Here is a 22,281-nt window from a genome sequence, read left to right as displayed (position 1 = left end):
GGCTTTAACATATTCTGCAAAGTGTAAGCTTGTCTACCTTACAAAATAATGTTAACAAGCTTCTGGAAAGATTTTGTAATTAGAATTCCAGAAGTGATCAGTAAAGCACATTTTGCCTGCCACACAGTTAAAAAAGCTTTCTTTTCCATGAAATAAGTAAATACTGGAAGTCAGTTGAATATTTCTATTGTAAATAAAATAAGATAAAAATCTGAATGTTTATAAATCCCACTTTAAAGAAATATTGTTTTTGTTTGAGGCTGTCTTTTGTCTGCAATGCCATGCGTTAGTAGATACAGCTAACAGACATTTGGTTGGAAAATGAGCTTTGTCTCATTTCTTCTTGCTGTTTTTCACAGTAGTCTGTTTTATTGTATAGCAAGTACAAGTTTGCTATACTAACAAGAGGTGTTAATGGAAAATTTAGGCTGCTCTTACACATTACTTGTGTTCTCCTCCCTCATCTGGATGATAAGCTATGTAATTTCAGGGTTGATCTAAATATTTCATATCTTTTAATATGACTTGGTGGTAGAATTGCTTTTACACACTTTATTAACAGAAGATATAGTTAATGTCTGTCCAACACAAATATGTGACTAGTTTAGACTGAAAAGAAAATGCATGCAGGCATTCCTTGATTCAATTCCTCATATGAAGTGTTCTTGCACCCTTTCAGGAGTTTCTGTTTTCTTAATTTCTTAGTCATAGTTAATGTAGCATAGGAGGAGATTTTCAAATTTTCAACTAAAATTTCCACTGTAATGTAAAAAAAACCAAACCCACAGTTAAAACATTTATTCCACAAGGTTATTAAATGTTTATTTATTTTAGCAGGTGAGCTCTGAATAAAACACAAAAGCACACAAATAACCTGATACGATTCCCACCTTTTTTTCAATTGAAATAATATTTCTGTGAATATGTTTAGTTTTGCATCCTATAAGTCAATCGAACAAAATATTTTAGAAGCTTCTACACTATTTTTCTCTCCAAATGTTGAACTTTTCTATGGAACACCATTTTCTTCCCAACCTTGTATAAAATTGAGACCAATGTATAAATAATAATTCCCATTGTATAAAATTGAGAGAAGCATCTAGTAAAATGTCCCTAGATGTTTTACATGTTTTGGTAAAACACAATAAGCACTTTAGAGACTGCTTTAGACTTCAGTGACATTATATGTGGAAACAGAGTTTTGTCTTTGTTAGCACTGAACTGGCAACAAACTCAGGATCTTAACCAAATATGTAGGTTTCTTTTGTGTTTTTTTTTTCTAAAAGCACATTGTATTTGTAAAATCTCCCTGAATATAAAATGCAGAAGAATATTAAATATACCAATTTATATGTAGACTTACCCTTCTTCATTAATGGAATAAGTATAAATTTCCACTTTATTTGATCATGCTGATGTTTGCTAACTCTTATGTGGAATTCACAATTAAGTGTGCTGGCAGAAAACTGTGTATTCCCAATTTAATAGTAATAGGTATTAAAATCTAAATTTCTCTAGGTTCTTCCTAAATCTCTGGTCTACCAAGAGATACCTCAGATTTGGTATTAGACGTGCAGTAAAACCTACATCAATGAATTATCCAGTAAACATCTAATACTCATTTTTTCTTCATTTTACAATAGCTGTGTGTCAACATGACCAATGAGAAGATACACCAGTACATCAATGAAGTGCTTTTCCTACAAGAGCAAGCAGAATGTGTACAAGAGGGAGTTGCCATGGAAACAGTGTATTCTCCTGGTAACCATACTGCAGTCTTGGATTTTTTCTTTCAGGTAGTTTCGAGATCATTTTACACCATGTATATTTATACACACTCTGTGCATGTTAGGCTAATATAAACTTTTCTTTGCATATTCCAATTTATGAGTCTTCAGACAAGGTTATGGATCAAAGAGGCCATAAATCATGGCTCACAGAGCTCACTAACAGAGCAGGACTGATGAAGATGCAGCAGAACCTCCCTACCTGTGGGGGTTCATGTGTCTCATCTGTGTTCCATGGCATGGTGACTGTGCTGCCATACGACTGACGGGGCTCTCTTGTGACCCTGGTGCTTTCTCTAGTGCCTGAAGATAGTTCCCAGACAACTTCTAGGAAGCAAGTAACACTATCAGTTTCTAACAGGTTGCCAATAGTGATCATTTTTGACAACTGAATTACTGTCACTTGCATTTCTTATAGAAGAACCAGCCTTGAACACTTAGCAAAATATTTTTATCTTCTTTATTTTTCCTGTTTTTTGAGGTGATATATATATTTCCATTTACTAAATTACAAGCTGTGTTACTCTACTAGGAACAAATGAAATTCTATTGCTCCTGTATAAAATAAGAAAAACCTATTTTTTGTTTCAGAAACCATCAGGCTTTTTGTCAATGCTGGATGAAGAAAGCCAATCTATTTGGTCAGTGGAGCAGAGTCTTTCTAAACGCATTCAGTCTTACCTGGATACATCAGATACAAATACAGTCTACTCCTCCACAAAAGATGGAAATGGTAACCTTGCCACAAAGGATCTGGGCTCCACCTTCACTGTTATGCATTATGCTGGGAGGGTAAGTTGTTTGAATATCATTTACATACAGCTAATGAAAAAAAGTTAACAAAACAAAGTTTTACATGGCTTCTCCAGCTCCTGGCTACAAATAGGATTTCATTGTTGAGTGACATATTTTCAGAGGACAACTTAGAATCTCAATGCCATATCTAGTGTATAAAATGTGTAGCTTTCATCATAGCATGCAGGATATGGGCTACCTACATTTAAGAGCCTTCTGGCTCCTAAATTTTGTCTTCCTTGTAAGCATCTAATGTAGCAGAGGGTGATTAAGATCCCCCAGCATAAATGTTTAATGCCATTTTTAGTTGGCTTCACTTTGCGTACAGATGTGGTTTCAGGACAGGACAGGTTCCCTTTAGCTCCTCTGCTATATGTGTAGGTACCTGGGTTACCAGCATGAATCTGGTAAAAAAAATCAAAAACAAAACCCCCACGTTTTCCGTTAGTAGTCATAATATTTTTTCCTGCAAAAAACTCAGAACATACTAAATGTCTTTCAGCATGACTGTAAAATTAGGTTAATATTTTTTTATTCTCCTGCCTGCAGTGTTCACAGGAATAGTGTAATCAGTTCTTTAAATAGGCTTCTTACCCTTTCCTTTCCAAGATTTCATTTTCACATTGTCCCCACAACCATGTACAACTGAGAGCAAGCAAGTTAGATATGTGTTTAAAGGGATAGTATTTTTTTTGATAGTCTGACAGCGGTATAAATAGAGATAGATCTATTTTTTGGCTCCCCATTTGGAAATGAAGCTGATGTAAGTCCCGAGTTTGTTTTGACGCAAGCAAATTCGTTCCTGCCCAATGATAGAAATGTGGTCATTATGGAAAAGACTATTTGAGTAGTGCTTAAGTTCCTAGGCCAAATACTCTGAATAACTCCCTGTAGGTTCTTTCGTCACAAGGCCTTCTACTTAGAATCAAATTGTTTGCCAGGGTTAAGTGGTTTGAATACCTCCACTACTGGGACTTGTCAGTAGGAATGTGGGCACACAGTGGTTAGATAACAGTACAACCAAGATTTTGTGAAACTTACCAGAACTGACCATGATCTTCAGATGTCGAATTTAATTTATAAACTTTTTATACTTGTTACATAAGTATTTTTAATGCCATTCTGTTCGTACAAATTTATCATAAGAGCTCAAAAATGTTTCACACCCCATAACTTGACATGGAAGCAGCTGCAAGGCATCTACATTAAAATCACAACCAGAATAATAAGCAAATTTCTTCAAAATTAAATACATTTTGCCTTATTCTCTGAAGAAGCATTCAGAAGATTTGTTAAGACCAGTATTTCAGGTGCCTAGTTCTGAAAGTTAAACTGTGAGTGGTAAAGAGGACATTTTTCATTAACATCTATTTCAGTCTTGCATGGTTGTTTAGATTTTTGTTTTATAACATAGACACTTCGTTTGACCTTTTTCCTAATAATAGTAATGACATTTAATCTAAAAGCATGAAGAAATAGACATCTCTCCAAGTAATGTAAATCCACACATTCTTTTGAAGTCAGTGGAGATCCTTTGATTTACATTGGCCAAGAAACTATTACAGTCAGGTTGTTCTTTGCATCCTTACAGCAAAATTCTTAGCTCTGCCAAAACAGAAAAGTCCTCTTGCAACTGCTTAACTCTCCTTGCTTTAATAGTAATTGAGCTAAATCCTTAAAGACACTTGCATTTTTGGTGTCTTGTGGGACTGTTATGCAGCTATCATAGATTGAAATAGCCTGTTTTTCATGATGTGTACTTATATAAAACTTCGATGATAGTGTGCCTGTACTAAATGACATAAATTGAGCTTATTCTCAGACTAGTATGTCTTCAGATGTTGAGAGCCTGAATATGAAAACCTCAAATTTTAAAGCTGTTGATGCTGTTCTTTAGATTGTACCGTTACTACATTTAGTAACTTTTTATAGAAGTCATTGGTGATATGTGATTTATGAAAAATTTTAAAGGATGGGGCTTTTAAGTATATCAGGATTTATTTGCACTCAAAAATAATAATTTCATATATAAAGTATCAATATAGTTTGGCAGGTTTTGCGATCCATTTTAATAGTCTGATATCAATTAAATGGCTCTAATGTAAGTGAAGTATAAAGCAATCTTGCTACACCTTGGAAGCTTGAGGTAGCAAAGCGTTTTATGGGTGCATCTGACCATCAGCTAAACCTGTCCTAAGAATCTATAATACTGAATTTCTAGGTTCATTTAGTGATTGTTGCCTTCAGAGATCCCCAAATTTAAAACAAAGAGCCTTAATCATATTCTCACTACAATTTTTAACTGATTTTTACTTCTTTAACTTGGTAAACGTTTTCTGTGTTTACATGAGTATAATTGAAAGATGAATCAGACTTAAAGTGTAGAGAAAGAATTACCAGTAAATTGTGACAGGTAACCAAACATGAAAACCTTCATTTCTAGTGTTAATCATTTATGTTTAGGTGATGTGTCTAGGATGGCAGTTGAGGGGGAAGTCACACTGAATGCAGCAGACTCTGTTTTAGAACAAAGCTAATATTCTGTATTGGCTCTGGTATGAACCAATTCTGACCCTGGTAATTTAGGCTTCTTTTCATCAGTAGTATATGGATGTAGGTCAAATTCCAGAATGAATTAGGTTAATTTCTTTACTCAGACACTTGCAGTAGCTATTTTAGAAAATAAGAAATGCGGTTAAACTGAAAAGTGCCATTATTAAAAATACTTCCTCACTGAAAAGACCTACTTTTTTATATATAACTAAGATTGACACACAATTTTTTGTGTGAACAAAAGTGATATAGTTAGCTTTATATTCTGAGATAATTACAGCTGATACAGATGTGTCCATACAGTTTTAAAGACCTCTAATATGTTCATATTTGGTGAAATTTTGTGTCAGGATACAGGTAGAAAAATTATCTTTTCTTCCACTATCAAGTCTTTTTTAATTGAATGTGTCATGGATTGGGAGGTATTGCCAATTCCCTTAAGTTTCATGCTCAGCAACTTTTCATAAGACTAAATATGTCATGCTATTGATCCAAGCATAATGAGATTTAAACTATCCCAGAAAAAGCAGAACTGAGAGAAAAAAAGAGAAAATGGGTCAGAAGTAAAAATAAGAAAGCATGATGTTGAATTGAGACAAAGAACACACAGGAGGCTCAAAGTAGCATGTAAGGGGGAAAAGAAATCCAAATAATTTGGAATCCACACTTAATTTTGTTGCTGAATCAATACTTCAAGGAAGCCTGTGTGTTTCATACTGTTCTGAGTGACCTTGGGTTTTTGTTTTTTTTTTTTCTTTGTGCTGTTTTGGAGGGAAGAAAGAGGAACAATATGCACAAGTTAGCTTATGCACATGGAAGAAATCAGCACAAGGGTCAGATATTTTAGTGGAATCTGAGAATGAATTTTACACAAATGCAACAGAATGATCCAGTGGAAGAGAGAAAATGAATTTTGCCTCATTTCTTTTGAATATTGCTATTATTCTTGAACAAGATTAAATCTGTCTTTTTCTGCTTGGGTAATATGATATATTGCTTGTGAACACACATGAACACATGCTTAGCAAAGGCCACTGTGAGAATCAGTACTTTATCATACCAAGTATTTTACTTTATCTCCTGGTTTTAATTTTACAGCTGAACAGAATCCTACAATACCTTGACACATTATGAGTCTTTTCTAAGAGCTGTTTAATGTCTTGGTAACTGAGTGCTGTAAGACAAAAAGCTTATCTGTTTTGTTCAGGCAGAAGAGAATGATTTAGGGGTTTTATGACTAAAACGAAAAAAATATCCCAGTGAAAGGCTTTATCTGAAGGTTGTTTAACACATTTCTCTGAATACTGGCAGTCTGATTTCTTCCAGAAAATTTCTGCTCATCTGGGGCATTGCTTTGTTTATGATGCCTGATGTGACTGTGAGTACCCTGAGATGCTTCTCACAGAGACTGACTGTGGGGGCAGGGGCACATTGCTACACCTTGCAAGCTTGAGGTAGCAAAGCATTTTATGGGTGCATCTGACCATTAACTAAACCTGTCCTAAGAATCTATAGTACTGAATTTCTAGGTTCATTTATTGATAACCTTAATATTTACATTCGGGGCTTTCACTTATGGAAGGGCTTCACATAAAATTGTATGTTTGGACTGTTGGGCATATCAATAGCCATGATTTTTGAAGAATAACAATTCCATTATTGGACTTTCTCAAGGATTCAAAGTGCTTTACTTTTAAATTTTTGTGGAAGAATTAACATATCAGTAAGTAAATCAGAAATATATCGTCTTAGCACAGTGCCAGGACACCCATCTTTACCTAATAGTGGTATTTAACATATCAGTATTTGACATATTAGCTATTTGCCCCATTGCTCATGTCATCTGAATAATACATTATCATAATTTAAACTTTCTGCTGTTTAAATTAAACTCTAATTTACTAATGAGATAAGCCCCTTGTCGCTGTTTATCTTGCCACTGTTTTGATTTTTTGTACTGTAAAAAACCAACCAAACCTGAAGATCCACTTCTTTTCCCTATAAACTAGTGCACGTAATGTTCCTTTAAGTGCAGATCAATGTCTTTCATTTCTCAGCCACCTGCACATCAAAAATACCTCTCAGCTGTCAGCTCACCTTCACCAAGGCAGTCTTCTCTGAAATGCCTTATATATCCCAGGCAGACTATGAAACTAAACCTCTAAATCAAAAGACAAATGGAGGTGGATTAATCAATAAGGATGCTTCCATTTTCACTATTTTTTCCCCAGACTGAATCCCCAGACACAACAATCAAATCAATTCAATCTAAACTGTACCAAGGCCTATAAAAACTACTTGACATAGATTCTGGTTTTCACACAGGCAAGAAAGTCTTGATTTTTCTCTCTTTCTCTCTCTCTCTTTCAATAGTCTTGATTTGGGATTTTCACTTACTGAAGAAAATGATGAAACACTTTCCCCCACCCACCTATTTTGTTTCTAAATATTTCTTTCTTTCAAAATGCCATTCTATCACAGTGTTAGAATAAGAATTGACAGAGTATAAAATTATTTAGCTCACTCATTGCTTAACAAGGCTTGGTTTGGGAGGTTGATAAACCCAGTGATCCTGAAAAACTGCAAGCATATCACTCACATTCAAGTACTGGCAGAAAATGAGCAACTACAAGTGCCTCTCTGTGCACTAAGTTGTCCTTGGACATGTGCTCAAAAATTTCTCTTCTGCTACATGAACTAATTATTTTCTAATTAACTAAAACTTACAACACAGGTAAAACTGAGTTTCTGAGTTTAATTGTTTTGCTGTTAAAATAGTAACATTTTCATTTTTACCTGGGAATATGGCCAAATTGTTCTTAATATTCCAGGTGGCATTTTCCTAGCTGCCAAATCTGTCATTACCCATGAGCTTTTTTGCCCTATCACAAGATATGAAAATTACTTACCAAAAGAAAAGAGTATTTTAATGAATTGACAAAAACTTATGTGTAAAGGTGATCATGTTGATAAAGTATATTGGGATATCCAATAAACTTGGAGAAAAATCCCTTAAGCAAGTCAGATGTTGTGAGAGAGGATACTTCAGTTCAGAAGAAAATACATACGGTCCTCTTATTTGCTGACATGAAGATAATTAATGAAGCAAAGAGACAAGGATCAGGTCTGTGTATGTCTGGTGAGTCTCCTGTTTTCTGGGTGTTTTACCTTTTGCTTGTATCTGGTAGTTCTCATGGTATTAAAACCAGCTATGCTAACTTAAATGGGCAGAAAACAGGTTCAAAATAAATAAAATTAAGGGTGTTTTGGTTTGGTTTGGGTTTTTCTTATGCTTAGTAATTAGTGAGACTCCTTGACACAAGGTCTTAAAAGATAGTGGAAATGTTAATGAGATCTGGAAACAGAGATTTGAGGAGGAAATACGAGTCGAGAGAGAGTAAACACAAAGGTGAGATACAGCCTGCAGGACAAGGACACCTGCATGGGCAGAGCTCTAGGAGCTGAGAAGGGAACTGGTGGCTGGCAGAGTGGAAATAATCCTCAGTTGTTTTCCCTAAATATTCAGGACTAGATGAATATTTGGCTGTACCCATTATGACTCATGTTAAAGTGCCTTCCTTTATGAACTTAAATTTAGAAGAAAAGCAAATCCAACTCCATTTTGTTTTAATCTCTTATAATGAAATAAAATGCAGTGTGAAATGGTATGCTTTTTTTTTTTTCTTAGTAAAAATAGTTCAGCTTATCAGATACTATACAAGGGTCTTGTTTCCTCTGACTAACACAGACATATAGGTTTGCATACTGTCTACCCCAAAAAGTCATCATACAAAGCAAGATAAAGCAAACTGCAATAAACAGGAGTGACATAAAGGAGTGTGTTTTATAATCTGGACCCATTATCTAAGTAAGTGCACATTTCCTGTCTAAAGCATATGATATTTGCTTGTTTTTTGTCTCCCCAGAATAACTATCCACTGTGCTTGAGTGCCAGCCAATGCAGAGTTTGGGCCAGATTTATTTTACAAACAAAATGGAAGAAAATTGAGGGAAATAGATGTGCTTTAGGTGCCATGTAGTTTGCCATCTATGATGAGGGCAAGATTAAATCAACAAAATTGGCAGCTGGAAGAGAATTTATCTCTTTTTCTATTTTGTGGGACTGGCAATGACTATAGAACCCTAGAGTATCATTTCATTGAGTGAGTTTTCATGTCTTTAGGCAGTGAATTAATTTACCAAGCCTATGGGAAAATTGTTTAGAGCATTAGCAATTTCTTCATAATAGGGAATCCTCCTAACTTTTATCTACTTTATGTGATATGAAATATGTCTTATGAATGTAGTTCTAGAAGTTTGTGATGTATTATACCAGCATCAATACTAAAACTTCTCCCTGTTTCAATCTAGGCTGTTAATCATAATGTAGTATCTCCCACTGCTATACTTACCTACTCTTCCCACCAATACTAAATCTCTTCTTCTAATTTAGTCGAAGCCCAAGACACTCAATTAGGAACTGGCATTATGGATTTGTTATATAAGTTCTGTTAATTACCTTTTATGGACCAATATGGCACAACATTTATGTTGAGTACACTAAAAGCATTTATTAGTACACTTAGAGTATTCTAATGGTTTGCTAACGGTGTTGTATGTTCTTAGGAAATGCAATTAGAAAATACATAACATTGCATCTGCCATGGAAAAGAACCCTAATTCTCTTGTTATTCGTTGTTCATGTCAGATGCCATAGTAATTACATCATTTGACAATTACTCAGTCTAACAGATTATACAATTCCAAGTCACGTAATTTCTTTTGTGAGCAAGATAGCATTGCATAATTGTCGAATGACCCAATGGAAAATTAGTGCACTGATTAGTGTTACTAATCTTAATTATATATTTACAGCTTTATTAAGGATAAAATTTCCCCAAACACCTAAGGGGTTTAGGATATAGATCCAATACAAAAAAATTAAAGAAGGCTTTAGATAGGAACATGGTCCCAAGGTAAATAAAACCGAACTGTATTCTAAGTTCCCATTAATATCTGCCAACCATGCAAGTACTGAAATCTATCATATTCTTCCTTTTAAACTTAAAAATTCTCTTGGAGTTCTACTATTGTGCAAGCCAGAGCTTCTTATATCTAAAGTCTGTAAATTAACTAATTGTTTTTCTTCCATCCCCATACAAAGTTAAAAAACAACAAAAAAAAGCCCCCTACTTTCTTGGCTTAGTGCTTCTTTTACATACAGTGTCTTCAGGGATGGCATCATTATTAAAATAGACATTAGGTTGTATTTCTTCATTTTGGATGTACCTTCAGCACCTCTGGTTAGAACTTGGATTTTGTTCAGTTTTTGAAATGTCTACCACACGTGTTAGAATTTATCTCTAGTCAGATGACAGATGCAGGGACAATCAGATGTCTATTATTGAAATCTTGGCATCAGGCAACTGAGGTGACCCAGAATCCTTACGGGTGAAATTGTTAGAAACGTTTACAGGATTTATGTATAACCTATTGACTGAACTTGGATATATCAATGGTTGGAACTTGTCCTGAGTGTGAGTTTGGACTCAGATTACTTTGTTATGATTAGTGGAGACAGTTTCCCATCGACAAGGAGATCGGTGAACTGGGAGTGGCTTGCTCATCCTACAGGGAAAGTTTTGTTTAGGTCACAGTATCCTGCTTTACAATACATGTTTGATTCAAAGTCTTGCATTGTGGAAATGTTTTAAAATCAGCCCAGTGAAATTTCTGAATAGTTGCAGAGACACATAATGTTAAAAAACAGGTTCTTCTGGTCAGCATTGTAGGCACTTAGAAAATGCCAAAAGACACTACCTGGTGGCAGCCTTTAACAGTTGAGTGGAAAAAAATATAGCTTCATTTCTACTTCTGTAAGACTTTTAAAAGATGCATTGGTCATTACTAATGATGTCACAATATTTTATTATAGGTTACATATGAAATTGCTGGTGCAATAGAAAAAAATAAAGATTCCCTTTCACAAAATCTCGTATTTGTAATGAAAAGTAAGTAAATGCTTTTATGGTTACTCTTGTTAGAAATCAAGATATTATGACTTGATTTTCATTTTCATTTTAATTTTAAGAGACATTTATATATATATTATTTCCAGTAAAAAAACCTCACACTCATCTTTATGAAGTATTTATGTATATTATTGTTTGAAATTTGCTCTACTTTAAAAGCTTTTAGATTCAGGAACATAAAGGATCTTTATCAAGTGGTATGACATAAAGAACAAGGTGTAATATGATGGGTGGGAATGACTAACAGAAGACAATGAGTAGGAACTAAAACAAAAATAAAACTCAGAAAATAGGGAAAGGAAATTAGGCTCCCAAAATCATAGAGGCTACAGTGGGATGTGCTCCACTGCTTGAGTACCCTTCCAAAAGCAGTAACTTGTGGGCGTTCTTATGTTTTTCAGTGAATAGATATAAATGCCCATAAAAATGCAAAATTACATGCCTTTCAGCGAGAATATTGTAAAATTATGCCTAATAATAATAATGCAACCAATTAATTAATTAATCATAATTAATGATTCATAATTGGATTAATGAAAACCTGTATATACATGATAATAATATACATGATAATAATGTAATATACATGATAATCTGCCAAAGAGAATGTATGACAACTTCCAGTAGGTTCAACGTGAGAGAATCTTCTTTGTGAGATTCTCTCACAAAGTCCCTTTTTGCACAAAGTCTCTCTTTCTTCCATTCTCTCACAAAGTCCCTATTTTGTGTAATCAGCTATACAACTGTTGAAAGGCAAGAATGGAGGATTGGATTGGATATAAAGTGTTAAATATGATGATGGTGAGTATATATACAGCTGAGGAGTCATAATAATAACAATTATAAGTTATGGAAAAATTCTGAGTAGAATAATTACAAAAATGTAAGTCATTTAAGGGCTAAGTTCCTTCTTTTGTAAGTGACTTAGGCTTAAAACCTAAGCCTTGATTTGTCAGTGACATATTTCCTTTAGAGTCAGTTTCATAAGTTATGTAGGTGTATAGGTTAAGTGCATGCTTCCTTTGATTTTCACTGAAATTCATTTTCCTGAATCAAAACTTTTAACCATAATAACATTAAAGTAATTCATATATATGTGCAGGAATGTGGAAGATACCTGCCAGAAAATCATCAGAAGAGACTATTGACATAGAATATTTCTGTTTTAATCTGAAAGATATAATTTATATGCCTGTCCTAATCCTACTTATTACATTTTAAACATATGGGTATTAATGCCCACTGATTGTGCTGAAATAATTTCAATTAACTGCTTCCATATTTCCCCATAATTTTAATGTTCTTGTTAAGTAAGTAAGAATAATCTCCACAGAAAAAGGGAAACAAATCCATTGGATTTAAGCATATAGTTAAAAATCTATAAGAGTTATTAAAGAGTAAACTGAGGATTTTTACCTGCTATACTAAACTATTATTTATGATGCTTATGCTTTTCATCTTTCTGGGTTTTTTGCTTGCTTATGCATATGATGGGTGTGATCATAATGCCAGTTTGCTAGTTCTTAAAAAAAAGTGTAACAAGAATTCAGCATGGTTAAGGATGTATTTATCCCACAATGAGTTCTTAACGCTTACTGGTGCTGTGGAAGTACAAGCAGCATGTAATTATCATGGTCATCTTAAAAACCCTGTGACCATAAATTCAGAAAGGATAATTAGACTGAAATTAGGATAAAGTATATTATCTGTCATCAAATTCAGATTTTTTTTGTTTGTTTGTTTAAAAACACCTCTTAGAATTGTATTTATTTTGTAAATGTAATAATATATATGTTTGGCATTGTCTTTTTTCTGTAAATATTTTAAGTGTCATCTTGATGTGGAGAAACCAAATTTTCTATAGTTCTGTCCTTCACCTTGCCTTTTTAAAATCACTTCTCATATTTTGTGAATATATAATTCTTTAGTGCAATGAGTGTCTATAATTTATTTCTGTCAAGTGCTTTGATTGTTTCTAAATACTACATGTTAGGAAATTGTTCAGAACATCTCTCTTACATTGCTTTAATAGGTAGATAAATTGGAAATCCATAATGGAACAAAATTCAGAGGTGATGATCCCACAAGTAATTAAATTTAGAGAGATTCATCTGAAGGGTTTTGGTTAATGCCCTCTATTTGCTCAGCACAGGACCTAAATATGTTAAAAATAGTGTTACTATTTTCAGATATTGAATATTCTTTGAAAACTTTGATAATGCTCATTTTTTGATTTGTCCATTTGTTTTAGGTTTACTTATTTAATTCTCTCCTACTGTGTGTCTTTTTACTGACAAATACAATATACAATTTTCTAACATATGTTTTATCTTCATGCATTTCTTTCTTTTCTTTTTATTTCCAGCTAGTGAAAATGTGGTCATCAATCAATTGTTCCAGTCCAAGCTGACACAAACTGGATCACTTGTTCCTCCATATCATTCCCTTAAAATCAAAGGGTCTAAAGCAGCTTTGCTCAGTAAAAAAACATCTGTAACATGCGCAAGTGGGGAAGCAAAGAAGTATATTGAACTCAGCAAGGTAAGATTTTAGGATTCTTTCTGCTCTTGGCTCCTTGAAATTTTTATGTTATTTTGTAATTTCTGAAATCATCTTGTTCTCTGCTTCATTCTCTGCAGTTACTACACTATTAAAACTACTTACTATCAACACTAAGGCAGCAAAAGTGAGAAAAGGTTCTAATTTACAAATGCTAATAATTTTGGTTCAAGAATCTCTTTCTTGGACTCTCTGAGTAGAGGGTGAAGCAAGATGATCAGGTCCTTCAAGCCTGAATCATTCCATGATTGCCTGGTTCCAGGGTTTATTAGCAGTGAATGCAATCTTACTAATTTTTGGCTCTACAGGAACACTTCTCTGGTTTGTCTCCTTCAAAGACTTTATGACGAATAGTTGAGTAAATTAAGACATAAAGGGTGTAAAAATAAAATCTTAATGTCTTTATTATGTCAACAGGAGAAGATTTCTGCTTTGCTAAATACAGTTTTGTGTGGTTTTGTATAAAGATAAAAATGTAAATTTTGGCCAACCTTGTTATTTTAAATTATCTCTTACATGTAAATTTTCCCAGTTGATTTGAAATCAAATCAAACAAGGCTCATTTCTGAACTTATTTCTTTTCCTGCTAAGTCAGACAAAAAAGTTAAAAGAAAAACCCAAACAAACACCAACAAACCACAAACAAAACCAAAAACAAAAAAGAGGGGAGTAGGAGAGAAACTTTGAAGATTATCAGAAAATTAATTGTTCATGTCACATGGAATATCTCTCTTGAAGAGAAATAATGTGATTTACCGACTTAATCCATGACAGAGCTTTGGAATTTATCCTTCTAGAAAAGAAGCACACACTTCTCACAATACATCAGCTGTCTCACCAGGCTTCTTGAATCTTACAACTCTATTTTCGGTTTACAGCTGCATAAAATTGATTCTGTCACGGGATTAAGGAGCCTGCTCCCATGTGTCATTGTGGAAGGCTTTGTACCGCCATAGAATAGCAATGGGACTTTCCTTATAGTCCCCTTGCTGATAACAGCATAATTCCTGACTACTGCTCTTGTCAGTAATCTCAGTGGAAAAACTTAAATTCAAGTGAATGATGTTGGTTTAAGGCTATATTTAGCAAACAGCTGAGGCATTACAACGTGCCTTTAGGTGCCTTTCCACTGTAGCAAGATCTTCCTAGAGGAAGCTTCCTAAGGATGAAAAAGATCCTAGTCTTATACATGGTAGGAAGTATGAAAAGCACATCTGAGTTAGAAGCCTAATTAAATCAGGGCAAAACACTGCACAGTTGGGATCTCTGAAATTATGCTGGTTTTGACATGTCCAGAATAGCTTTTAGTAGTTACCCCCTTGAGAGACAGAAGATATTCAATTCCTTTGGGAAGCATGATATCTGAAATCAGAAATTTCAGATTCAGTGAGAATGCTGTAAACTTTTAGGCATTAGTTGGAAGATGGGAAGAACTTTATCCTTCCCCTGTCTGCAGGGACAAGGATGGCTTTGCTTCTCAAACACAGGCTTCGAGAAGAGCTGTGCAGGTGCTACACAATACTTTGTTGGCCTAATTTGAGCAAGGTACTGTGCTGCCCTGCAGGACTGGGGCAGAACTTTAGGAATCTAATATGTTCCACTGGCAAAAAGCAACATGTTTTTTTTTTGACTAGGCACTCAATGCAGGAGCTGGAAGTAGGTAATTGTTTAAATTTTATTGTGTATCAAGCCTGCATCTGTAACTGTGCTGTCCCAAATAATTATTTTCCTTTTTCAATATAGCCTTAAAAATCTGCTATGTAGGACTGAAATAATGTTGGGCTTGTTATTTTTTTACTGTAATTGCAAATGCATTGCAAATGCAATGTAAAGGGCTTTTTCTTGTCAGCTTAAAATTAAAATTATTAAGTGTTGGAAAATCATAACCACTGTATTTTTATTGGAGTTTATCCAGAGGTTAAAGGCAACAAAGAGAAGACAAAAAAGAATAGAAAAGAGGAAGAGAAGAAGGGACATTAAGCAACCAGAGACTGACATTCCTTTCATATCTGAAATTTAAGTCACAACATACGTCATAATGTAGGCAGTGAGAAACATAAAACGGAAGGTACACATGGTGCTGTGTATGGGCAGTCATTAGACTGTACCATATCCAGGAAGGAGAAGTAGAGAAAGTTAAAATCAAATAGGAGTTTGTTGTGAGTCCCGTCCTCTTTGATCTTGTCACTGCAATCCTAACTAATTGCTATGTTATATAATTGTAATTATCTCCACGTATGGCCATGCATCTGTTTACTTTTCCAGAAATTACTCTTTTCTTGATGTTGAGCACGCTGACACAAGTAAGGATAGTCTACCTCTTTGAATTAATGATAGCATGGTAGGAGCCATGGCAAAAATGCGTCCATTCTAAGACAGACATGAAAAGATCTGTTAACAGGCCAGAAGTCTGGAGCACATAGGAATCATAGGAATTTGGGGATGCCAGCTCAAGCCTCTGTGATTTATGAAGATCATGTCCCCTTTTCAAATAAAATATATCTTCATTGATACTCTCACAACCCTAGCCTGCATCAACTCTTGCTCTCTTGTTTTTCTCTTATCTTTTCCTGGTGCATATTTTGGCTAGATTGTCTTCCCCTCACTTACTTGGGAAGAATTGGTATGTTTCAGATTTCATACAGCAAGTGTCTTTGGAGATTTTTTAGAATGAGATCTTTAACTTCTTAACAGAGATTACAAAATTACGTATATGTAGGTGTTTTTTCTATAGATTAGAGGTACAAGATATTGCAATGTAAAGCTCTATATTAGAGGGTAATAGAGAGATACAGCTTAGGTGATATAGCCTTTATTCTTAACCCATAGCTGAAGACTAAGGATCTCCAAATTTGGAGAGTTTTAATTAAATTAATTTTTTGTCTTTTCCTTTTTTCACTTTTCCTTTGTTTTCTCTCTCTCATTCTGAAACAAATATTTCTTTCCCATGGGAAAGTCATAGGTAACACGGAAAAGCAGGCAGGAATTATAGCATCTAAAGTGTTATTCCTGAATCTCCCACTAAGTCAGAAAATAATCTTGAACTGAGAGGTATCTGTAAGGTGGAAAAAATGCTATTTTGGTTAGATTCTTCAGTCATTTTGTAAACTTTGTCTGAAAAGTATCATTGGCATGCTAGTGGTTCTTTTTATGAGAAAAAGTGGAATAAGCACATCTCTTTTAGTTTTTAGTCTTGAGGGTGAATTTTCCTTTAAAATCTTATTGCATCTTAATAATTGAAATAAAAAAGAGCTCCAAAGTTTAGCTTGGTGAGCAGAAAATTGCTTGCACTACAATATTTTTAATGACATTTGGCTTGAATGTGCCAAGCTGAGAAGATGGCACAGTTTTATACTTTTTGATAAAATTGGAAAAAGGAGTAGGCCAGAACATCCATTTCAATAGAAAGGATTTTTTATGGGGTAAGTGGACTAAAGAAAGGCAACTGGAAGTCAGACATGAAAAGGGGTTGTCATTGATAAGGGGCTTTAAATTTCACAGCGTGCCAAATCATGGAATGCAATCATTTTGCCAGTCTTTCTGTAGAAAGTTTAACAAAAGACCCTAAATTCTGGTACAACTTTTAGAATTACTATTGCCATTTTAATCTCAAAGATAGTAAGTAGAATAGTGAAAAATAAATTGATTCTCAACTTCCGATTCTGATGTATGTGGTAACCTTGGTTCTAATGAGATAGGAAGTTATTAATATTTATATCTCTAACTGGTGAAAATGTGTAATAAAATAAAAGTTTAACAGTGTTCACATGTGCAAGAAGAAATTAGAAGAGTTTTTAAAAATATTTATATTATTGTTTTGCTATCAAGGTTTCTTTAAGTTATCTGTACTCCTATATTTACTGACTTAAACATCTGCCAAAGGCATGAGGCACCTTCTTACAGAGTTACAGAATTATGCTACTTCTAGATAGACTCTATGGGATACTAACTGCACAAGTCCTGCTTCTGCAATAGAGTTCTGAAACCTATTTCCCAGTTTTTATAAAAGGTATATTATCTTTATAATTTAGGCAGTTGCTTTTGAAATCAAAACTTACCAGCCATGGCTCTGCAGACACATGAGGATATTTATCCATTTTCCCTTTCTTTCTGAAACTCAATCCTTGTCTAGGGCACAGTGTTTGTACAAATGTTTGCCTTCATTAGTCAACAAGCAGCAATAATAACACTAAACGTTTACTGCCTATCTTGAGATAATTTTTTTTATGTGTGTGCTTTTCTCTTCCACAGCTGTTGAAAAAGAAAGGAACATCCTCATTTCTTCAGAGACTGGAAAGAGGGGGCCCAAGCACTGTGGCAATACAGCTCAGGGTCAGTGAACATCTTATGGAGAGAAATTTGCAAAAGAATCTTTAGATGTTTTAAAGGGAGGATTGCCCTCTGCAGATTGCAATGAAAGAAAGAAAAATCTTGTGTTTGAGAAAGCCACTTGCATGACCTGGTCAAACTTTTTGAGAAAATTATGTTAAAAAGTTAGGAATAGCATATGTATTGAACAATAATCTTAGCTGCACAAGAGTGGTTGATAATTGTTTGTTTATTTCTTTCTTCCCCAGAAATCACTTGCAGATATCATTGGCAAGCTGCAGAATTGCACTCCACATTCTGTTCATTGTATAAAACCTAATAACTCCAAGTTGCCGGATACTTTTGATAATTTTTATGTGTCTGCTCAACTGCAATATATTGGTGTCCTAGACATGGTCAAAATTATACGACATGGGTATCCAGTACGTCTCTCTTTCACAGACTTCTTATCAAGGTAAAATCTTTCAAGTTACACGAAACCTTTTTTCTTGCCTACAGTACGAAGCCTTCTGCTGTATTCTGGAAGTGCTTGCAATGTTGTTTTGCTTATGAGTCTTCCAGAGTTTTTTTTCAGAGAAAATCTTGCCTGCCTGCAAGGAGCCTGATACTTTTTAATTGAATTAATTATGAACTTTAAAACTATATTCATAAATTTAAAAATTTATAACATTTATACTGAAGTGTAGAAATATATTTATAAAGATCATTAGAAAAAATTTTATAAGTGTGACATCATAAAATATCTCTTTTTTTTGCAATTTATGCTGTTTGTATTATTTTAAAAATATATAAAATATTGCATATTGTCTGCAAATAATTAAAAAGGAGGAGAAAATGTCTGATTTTTCAGGTTTTAGGTGTAGATGTCAAGGGTTCATTATTTGTATTTCATAGGCTAGGATTTGTTTATGCGTAGTCATGAGGTACTAGTGCTCAGACCACAACTCCATTTTTCTTAATGATGTTAGAAATAAGTGACATATTGAATTGATGTGAAAAAAAAAAAAGGTCTGCTTCTGTCTGAAGGCAAACTCTTGTTCCCCATTTTTAGTTCAGTATTAGGGTTTTGGGTCATTTACATTCTCAAAAGATTCAGGAAAGAAAGAGGACTATCTTGCTGAAAAAGTATTTGTTTAACAGCCTCATGCACTCAAGACAAGTTCCTTCTCTCTGCGTGTTCTACTCCTTGAGTGATATATATCAACCAGTCATGATCTGACTTTTGTATTATTTTACTTCTGAAAAACAGCATGGGAATATCAGTTGCTTACACATAACTTTCAGTTGTCTTCTTGGAAAAATTTGTGGATGTTAAATTACTGCTTGGGCAGAAAGTTTTTCTCTCTGTAAATATTCAGACAGTGAGAAGTATAAAAGTTTATAATTCCATCTCTTTCATAAATAAACTGTCTTTGCCCTACCACAATACTCATCCTCTGTAGGAAAAGGGTAAAAAGCTAGCCTGTCATTTCTTTCTAGTGCAGCTGACAAGCAATTTGCAAGTTCCCATGTGAAGCTATTTTGAGAATGAGAAGTTCCTTTAACACAGCGCAGAGTGAAAAACAAGTGCACCTGTAATTGCAAGGGATTTTGTCCCATGAGAATCAGTAAAGAAAATATGTAAACAACCTAAGAACAGATAGATTTGATGGACAAGTAAAATCTCTTTTACTAACCAATAGAATAATTAACAAGAAAGCTATTAACCAATTACAGTTGCCCATGAGGTTTTTACAAACTGTATAAAAGAGACCATGCTGCCATAATAAAGAGAGCCTTCTGAAGATTTTACTGTGTTGCTTTGTGTGCCATGACCATCTCAATAACAGCAATCCTCCAGTGTGAATCAAGCTGGGCTGGCTGGTTGAGGAGAAGATGCACGTAGTGGGAGATTTGGGAAAGCTTTCACATTCTAAAGTTGTAAGGGCGATCCCTATTTAGCCATTTCTATACAACTGGACTGGACCTTCAAGGTACTCTTATGTGAGCACTCTGCCTCAACCTTTTCTACTATTAGATCCTTACTGTGATTTCTGGCAGATATTTGCTTCCCTGCCACCCAGCCTTTTTCACTGCAATTCCCAGATACAGGCTGGGGATTACCACAGAACTAGGATGAGTCCTGGTTTTCAATGTCGAGGTTGCTGCTCTCTTTTGGAGGATAAAGGAAATTAACCATGTGTACAAAGGTAATTTTCAGTACCAGAGAATAGCACTCTTAACAGTTTAGGCACAAGTCTAGCATATTTTTTTTTTAATTTTGAGAAGTTTTGTTAAAAACGTAAGTTCTGTCTTTTCATCCACACCTTCAAGTACTTACCAAAGACAATTTTTCACATAAAAGTTTAGAGGATATCTGGTGTCTCACAATAAATATATATTTGCAGTAACAAGGTGAAGACAAGAATAGCAAAAAAACCAAAAAATATGATGCCAGCAACATTTATGCTGTTTAAGTGTTCTGACTTTGTTAATATATAATATTTATTCCTTTTCCTCCACAATAAATTATCTTTGCAGGTTTTTGCAGCTGAGTCCCTGACATTTTTACATATTTGCACCAGGTCATAATGATTTTATTGTTATACATAAAATGAATTAAACAGTGATGGGGCTAGCAAGCTGTCACCAAAAATAGAATTCATTTCATATTCCCTGTGACTGTGTGTTGAACCTACTCACAAGTTAGCAATAATCACTCTGCATACAGTCTCTCAATACTACTGAATTTTTAGATTTATGTACAAAGTGGAACATGGAGCTCTTGGTCCAGAGGTATTGAAATGTCCTCAGCATTGTGAGGCTTTTTATAGTAGCCATCCATGCTGCATAGGCCAAAGCTTCTCTTCCTTTGTAGAGGAGCGAATTTTTCCCTTTACTTACTATGACAAGTTAACTTTCATATTCACATTCAATGTATTTGTATAATTCTTTCCATTTGATAGTTTAAGAGTATGGCTATTTGTTCTTTTCTTGGCTGAAAGTATTAAATTTTTAAGCAGAAATTACATTTTTAGACTGCATTTCAAAGGTTCTGTCACTTCTTAATGCTGTATGTTTTTTCAGCCATTACACTGCAGGTAAGAAAGAAATATTGAATTCAGAGATTATGAGTTACCTCTTCAAAAAGTTTCCTAAAAGACCTTCGCTTGTGCTACCTCTCTATTTTGCCTTGGTAATTGGACAGAATATTTTTAGAAACTAGATAATTAGTTTTGGTGATTTTTTGTTAACTGTATTAGTTTTGTTGGCTGTTCAGCCAAACCCTGGTCTTGTCTTACTATTCACTGATTGGAATGAGAAATGATTTTGTCATATTTCCATATAGGCTTACAGACCTGAAGCTGACAGAGTTTTTCATCTTTCAAATTTTTATTTCCTTTGCTGTCAAACTGGTATTTCTAGTATTCTAAAGAGAATATGTGGCTCCAATCCCAACCTGAAATCCCAAAAGACAGGGAGTTACTATCCTCCCTCGCCATCCCTGCAGTTTTTGTGCCCTTTCTTTTTGGCCTTCCTTACAATATAGGTAATGTGGTCAGAATTCAAAATCGTTATTACCCTTTTTTGTGGGGTTTTTTTGTTTTTGTTTTTGTTTTATTTTTTTTGTGGGTTTTTTTTTTTTTTGGTTTGGTTTGTTTTTTTTGGTTTTTTTTTTTTTTTTTTTGCTGGCTTATAAGACAGGATGTTTGATTTAGGGAACTTTGTGGCAAAGGGATGGAATACTGGAAGACTTATATTCTGTCAGCAATCAGACAGTAGCAGTTCATTCTTAATTGGATGAATTTGAATAAATTTCTATTACTATCTAATTAGGGATTAATATGACATGTCTTTAACCTATTTATGATTTGCATTTGAACTCCTACAAAGGCTTAAGAGAGAGTAGCTAAAGAAATGTTATATTTTGCAAGAGTATGTCTTCCTGGGCTACAAAACTTAATCGTTACTCCTGTAACCTTTTGGATTTACTGATTATGCTTCTATCTTCTCAAAGTAAAAGTTGACAGCTGTGAGGTGAACCCCTTAGTCACTAAAGTTTGCTGATCAGAAGAGAAATATTGTGGAAATTCTCATTATATTAAATGGAAGCTGTGACACCTATGTTCAATGGATATATAATAAAATGAGAATTCATAAGGTCAGATACTATTAAATCCCATAAAAATAAGATAATTAAGAAATCATATATGTGATTTGCCAACTCCAGATGCAGTGTTTCTGTT

At 34.3% G+C, this 22,281-nt stretch overlaps 1 protein-coding gene across 1 annotated transcript in view; it reads left to right on the top strand.

The window, feature by feature from the left end:
• Positions 1–22,281, top strand: part of MYO16 (myosin XVI) — a 267,582-nt gene that overhangs the window by 169,461 nt on the left and 75,840 nt on the right. Inside the window, exons 21-26 of the mRNA XM_066313833.1 lie at positions 1,644–1,796; positions 2,379–2,579; positions 11,071–11,146; positions 13,533–13,708; positions 17,978–18,058; positions 18,304–18,509. Coding sequence (XP_066169930.1) covers positions 1,644–1,796; positions 2,379–2,579; positions 11,071–11,146; positions 13,533–13,708; positions 17,978–18,058; positions 18,304–18,509 — 893 coding nt within the window. The remainder of the gene's footprint in view (positions 1–1,643; positions 1,797–2,378; positions 2,580–11,070; positions 11,147–13,532; positions 13,709–17,977; positions 18,059–18,303; positions 18,510–22,281) is intronic.

Source organism: Sylvia atricapilla, chromosome 2 (genome assembly GCF_009819655.1).
Source record: "Sylvia atricapilla isolate bSylAtr1 chromosome 2, bSylAtr1.pri, whole genome shotgun sequence".
Lineage (NCBI taxonomy): Eukaryota > Metazoa > Chordata > Aves > Passeriformes > Sylviidae > Sylvia > Sylvia atricapilla.
The sequence above is the reverse complement of the archived record's forward strand: the minus strand, read 5'-3'. Positions and strand labels throughout refer to the sequence as shown.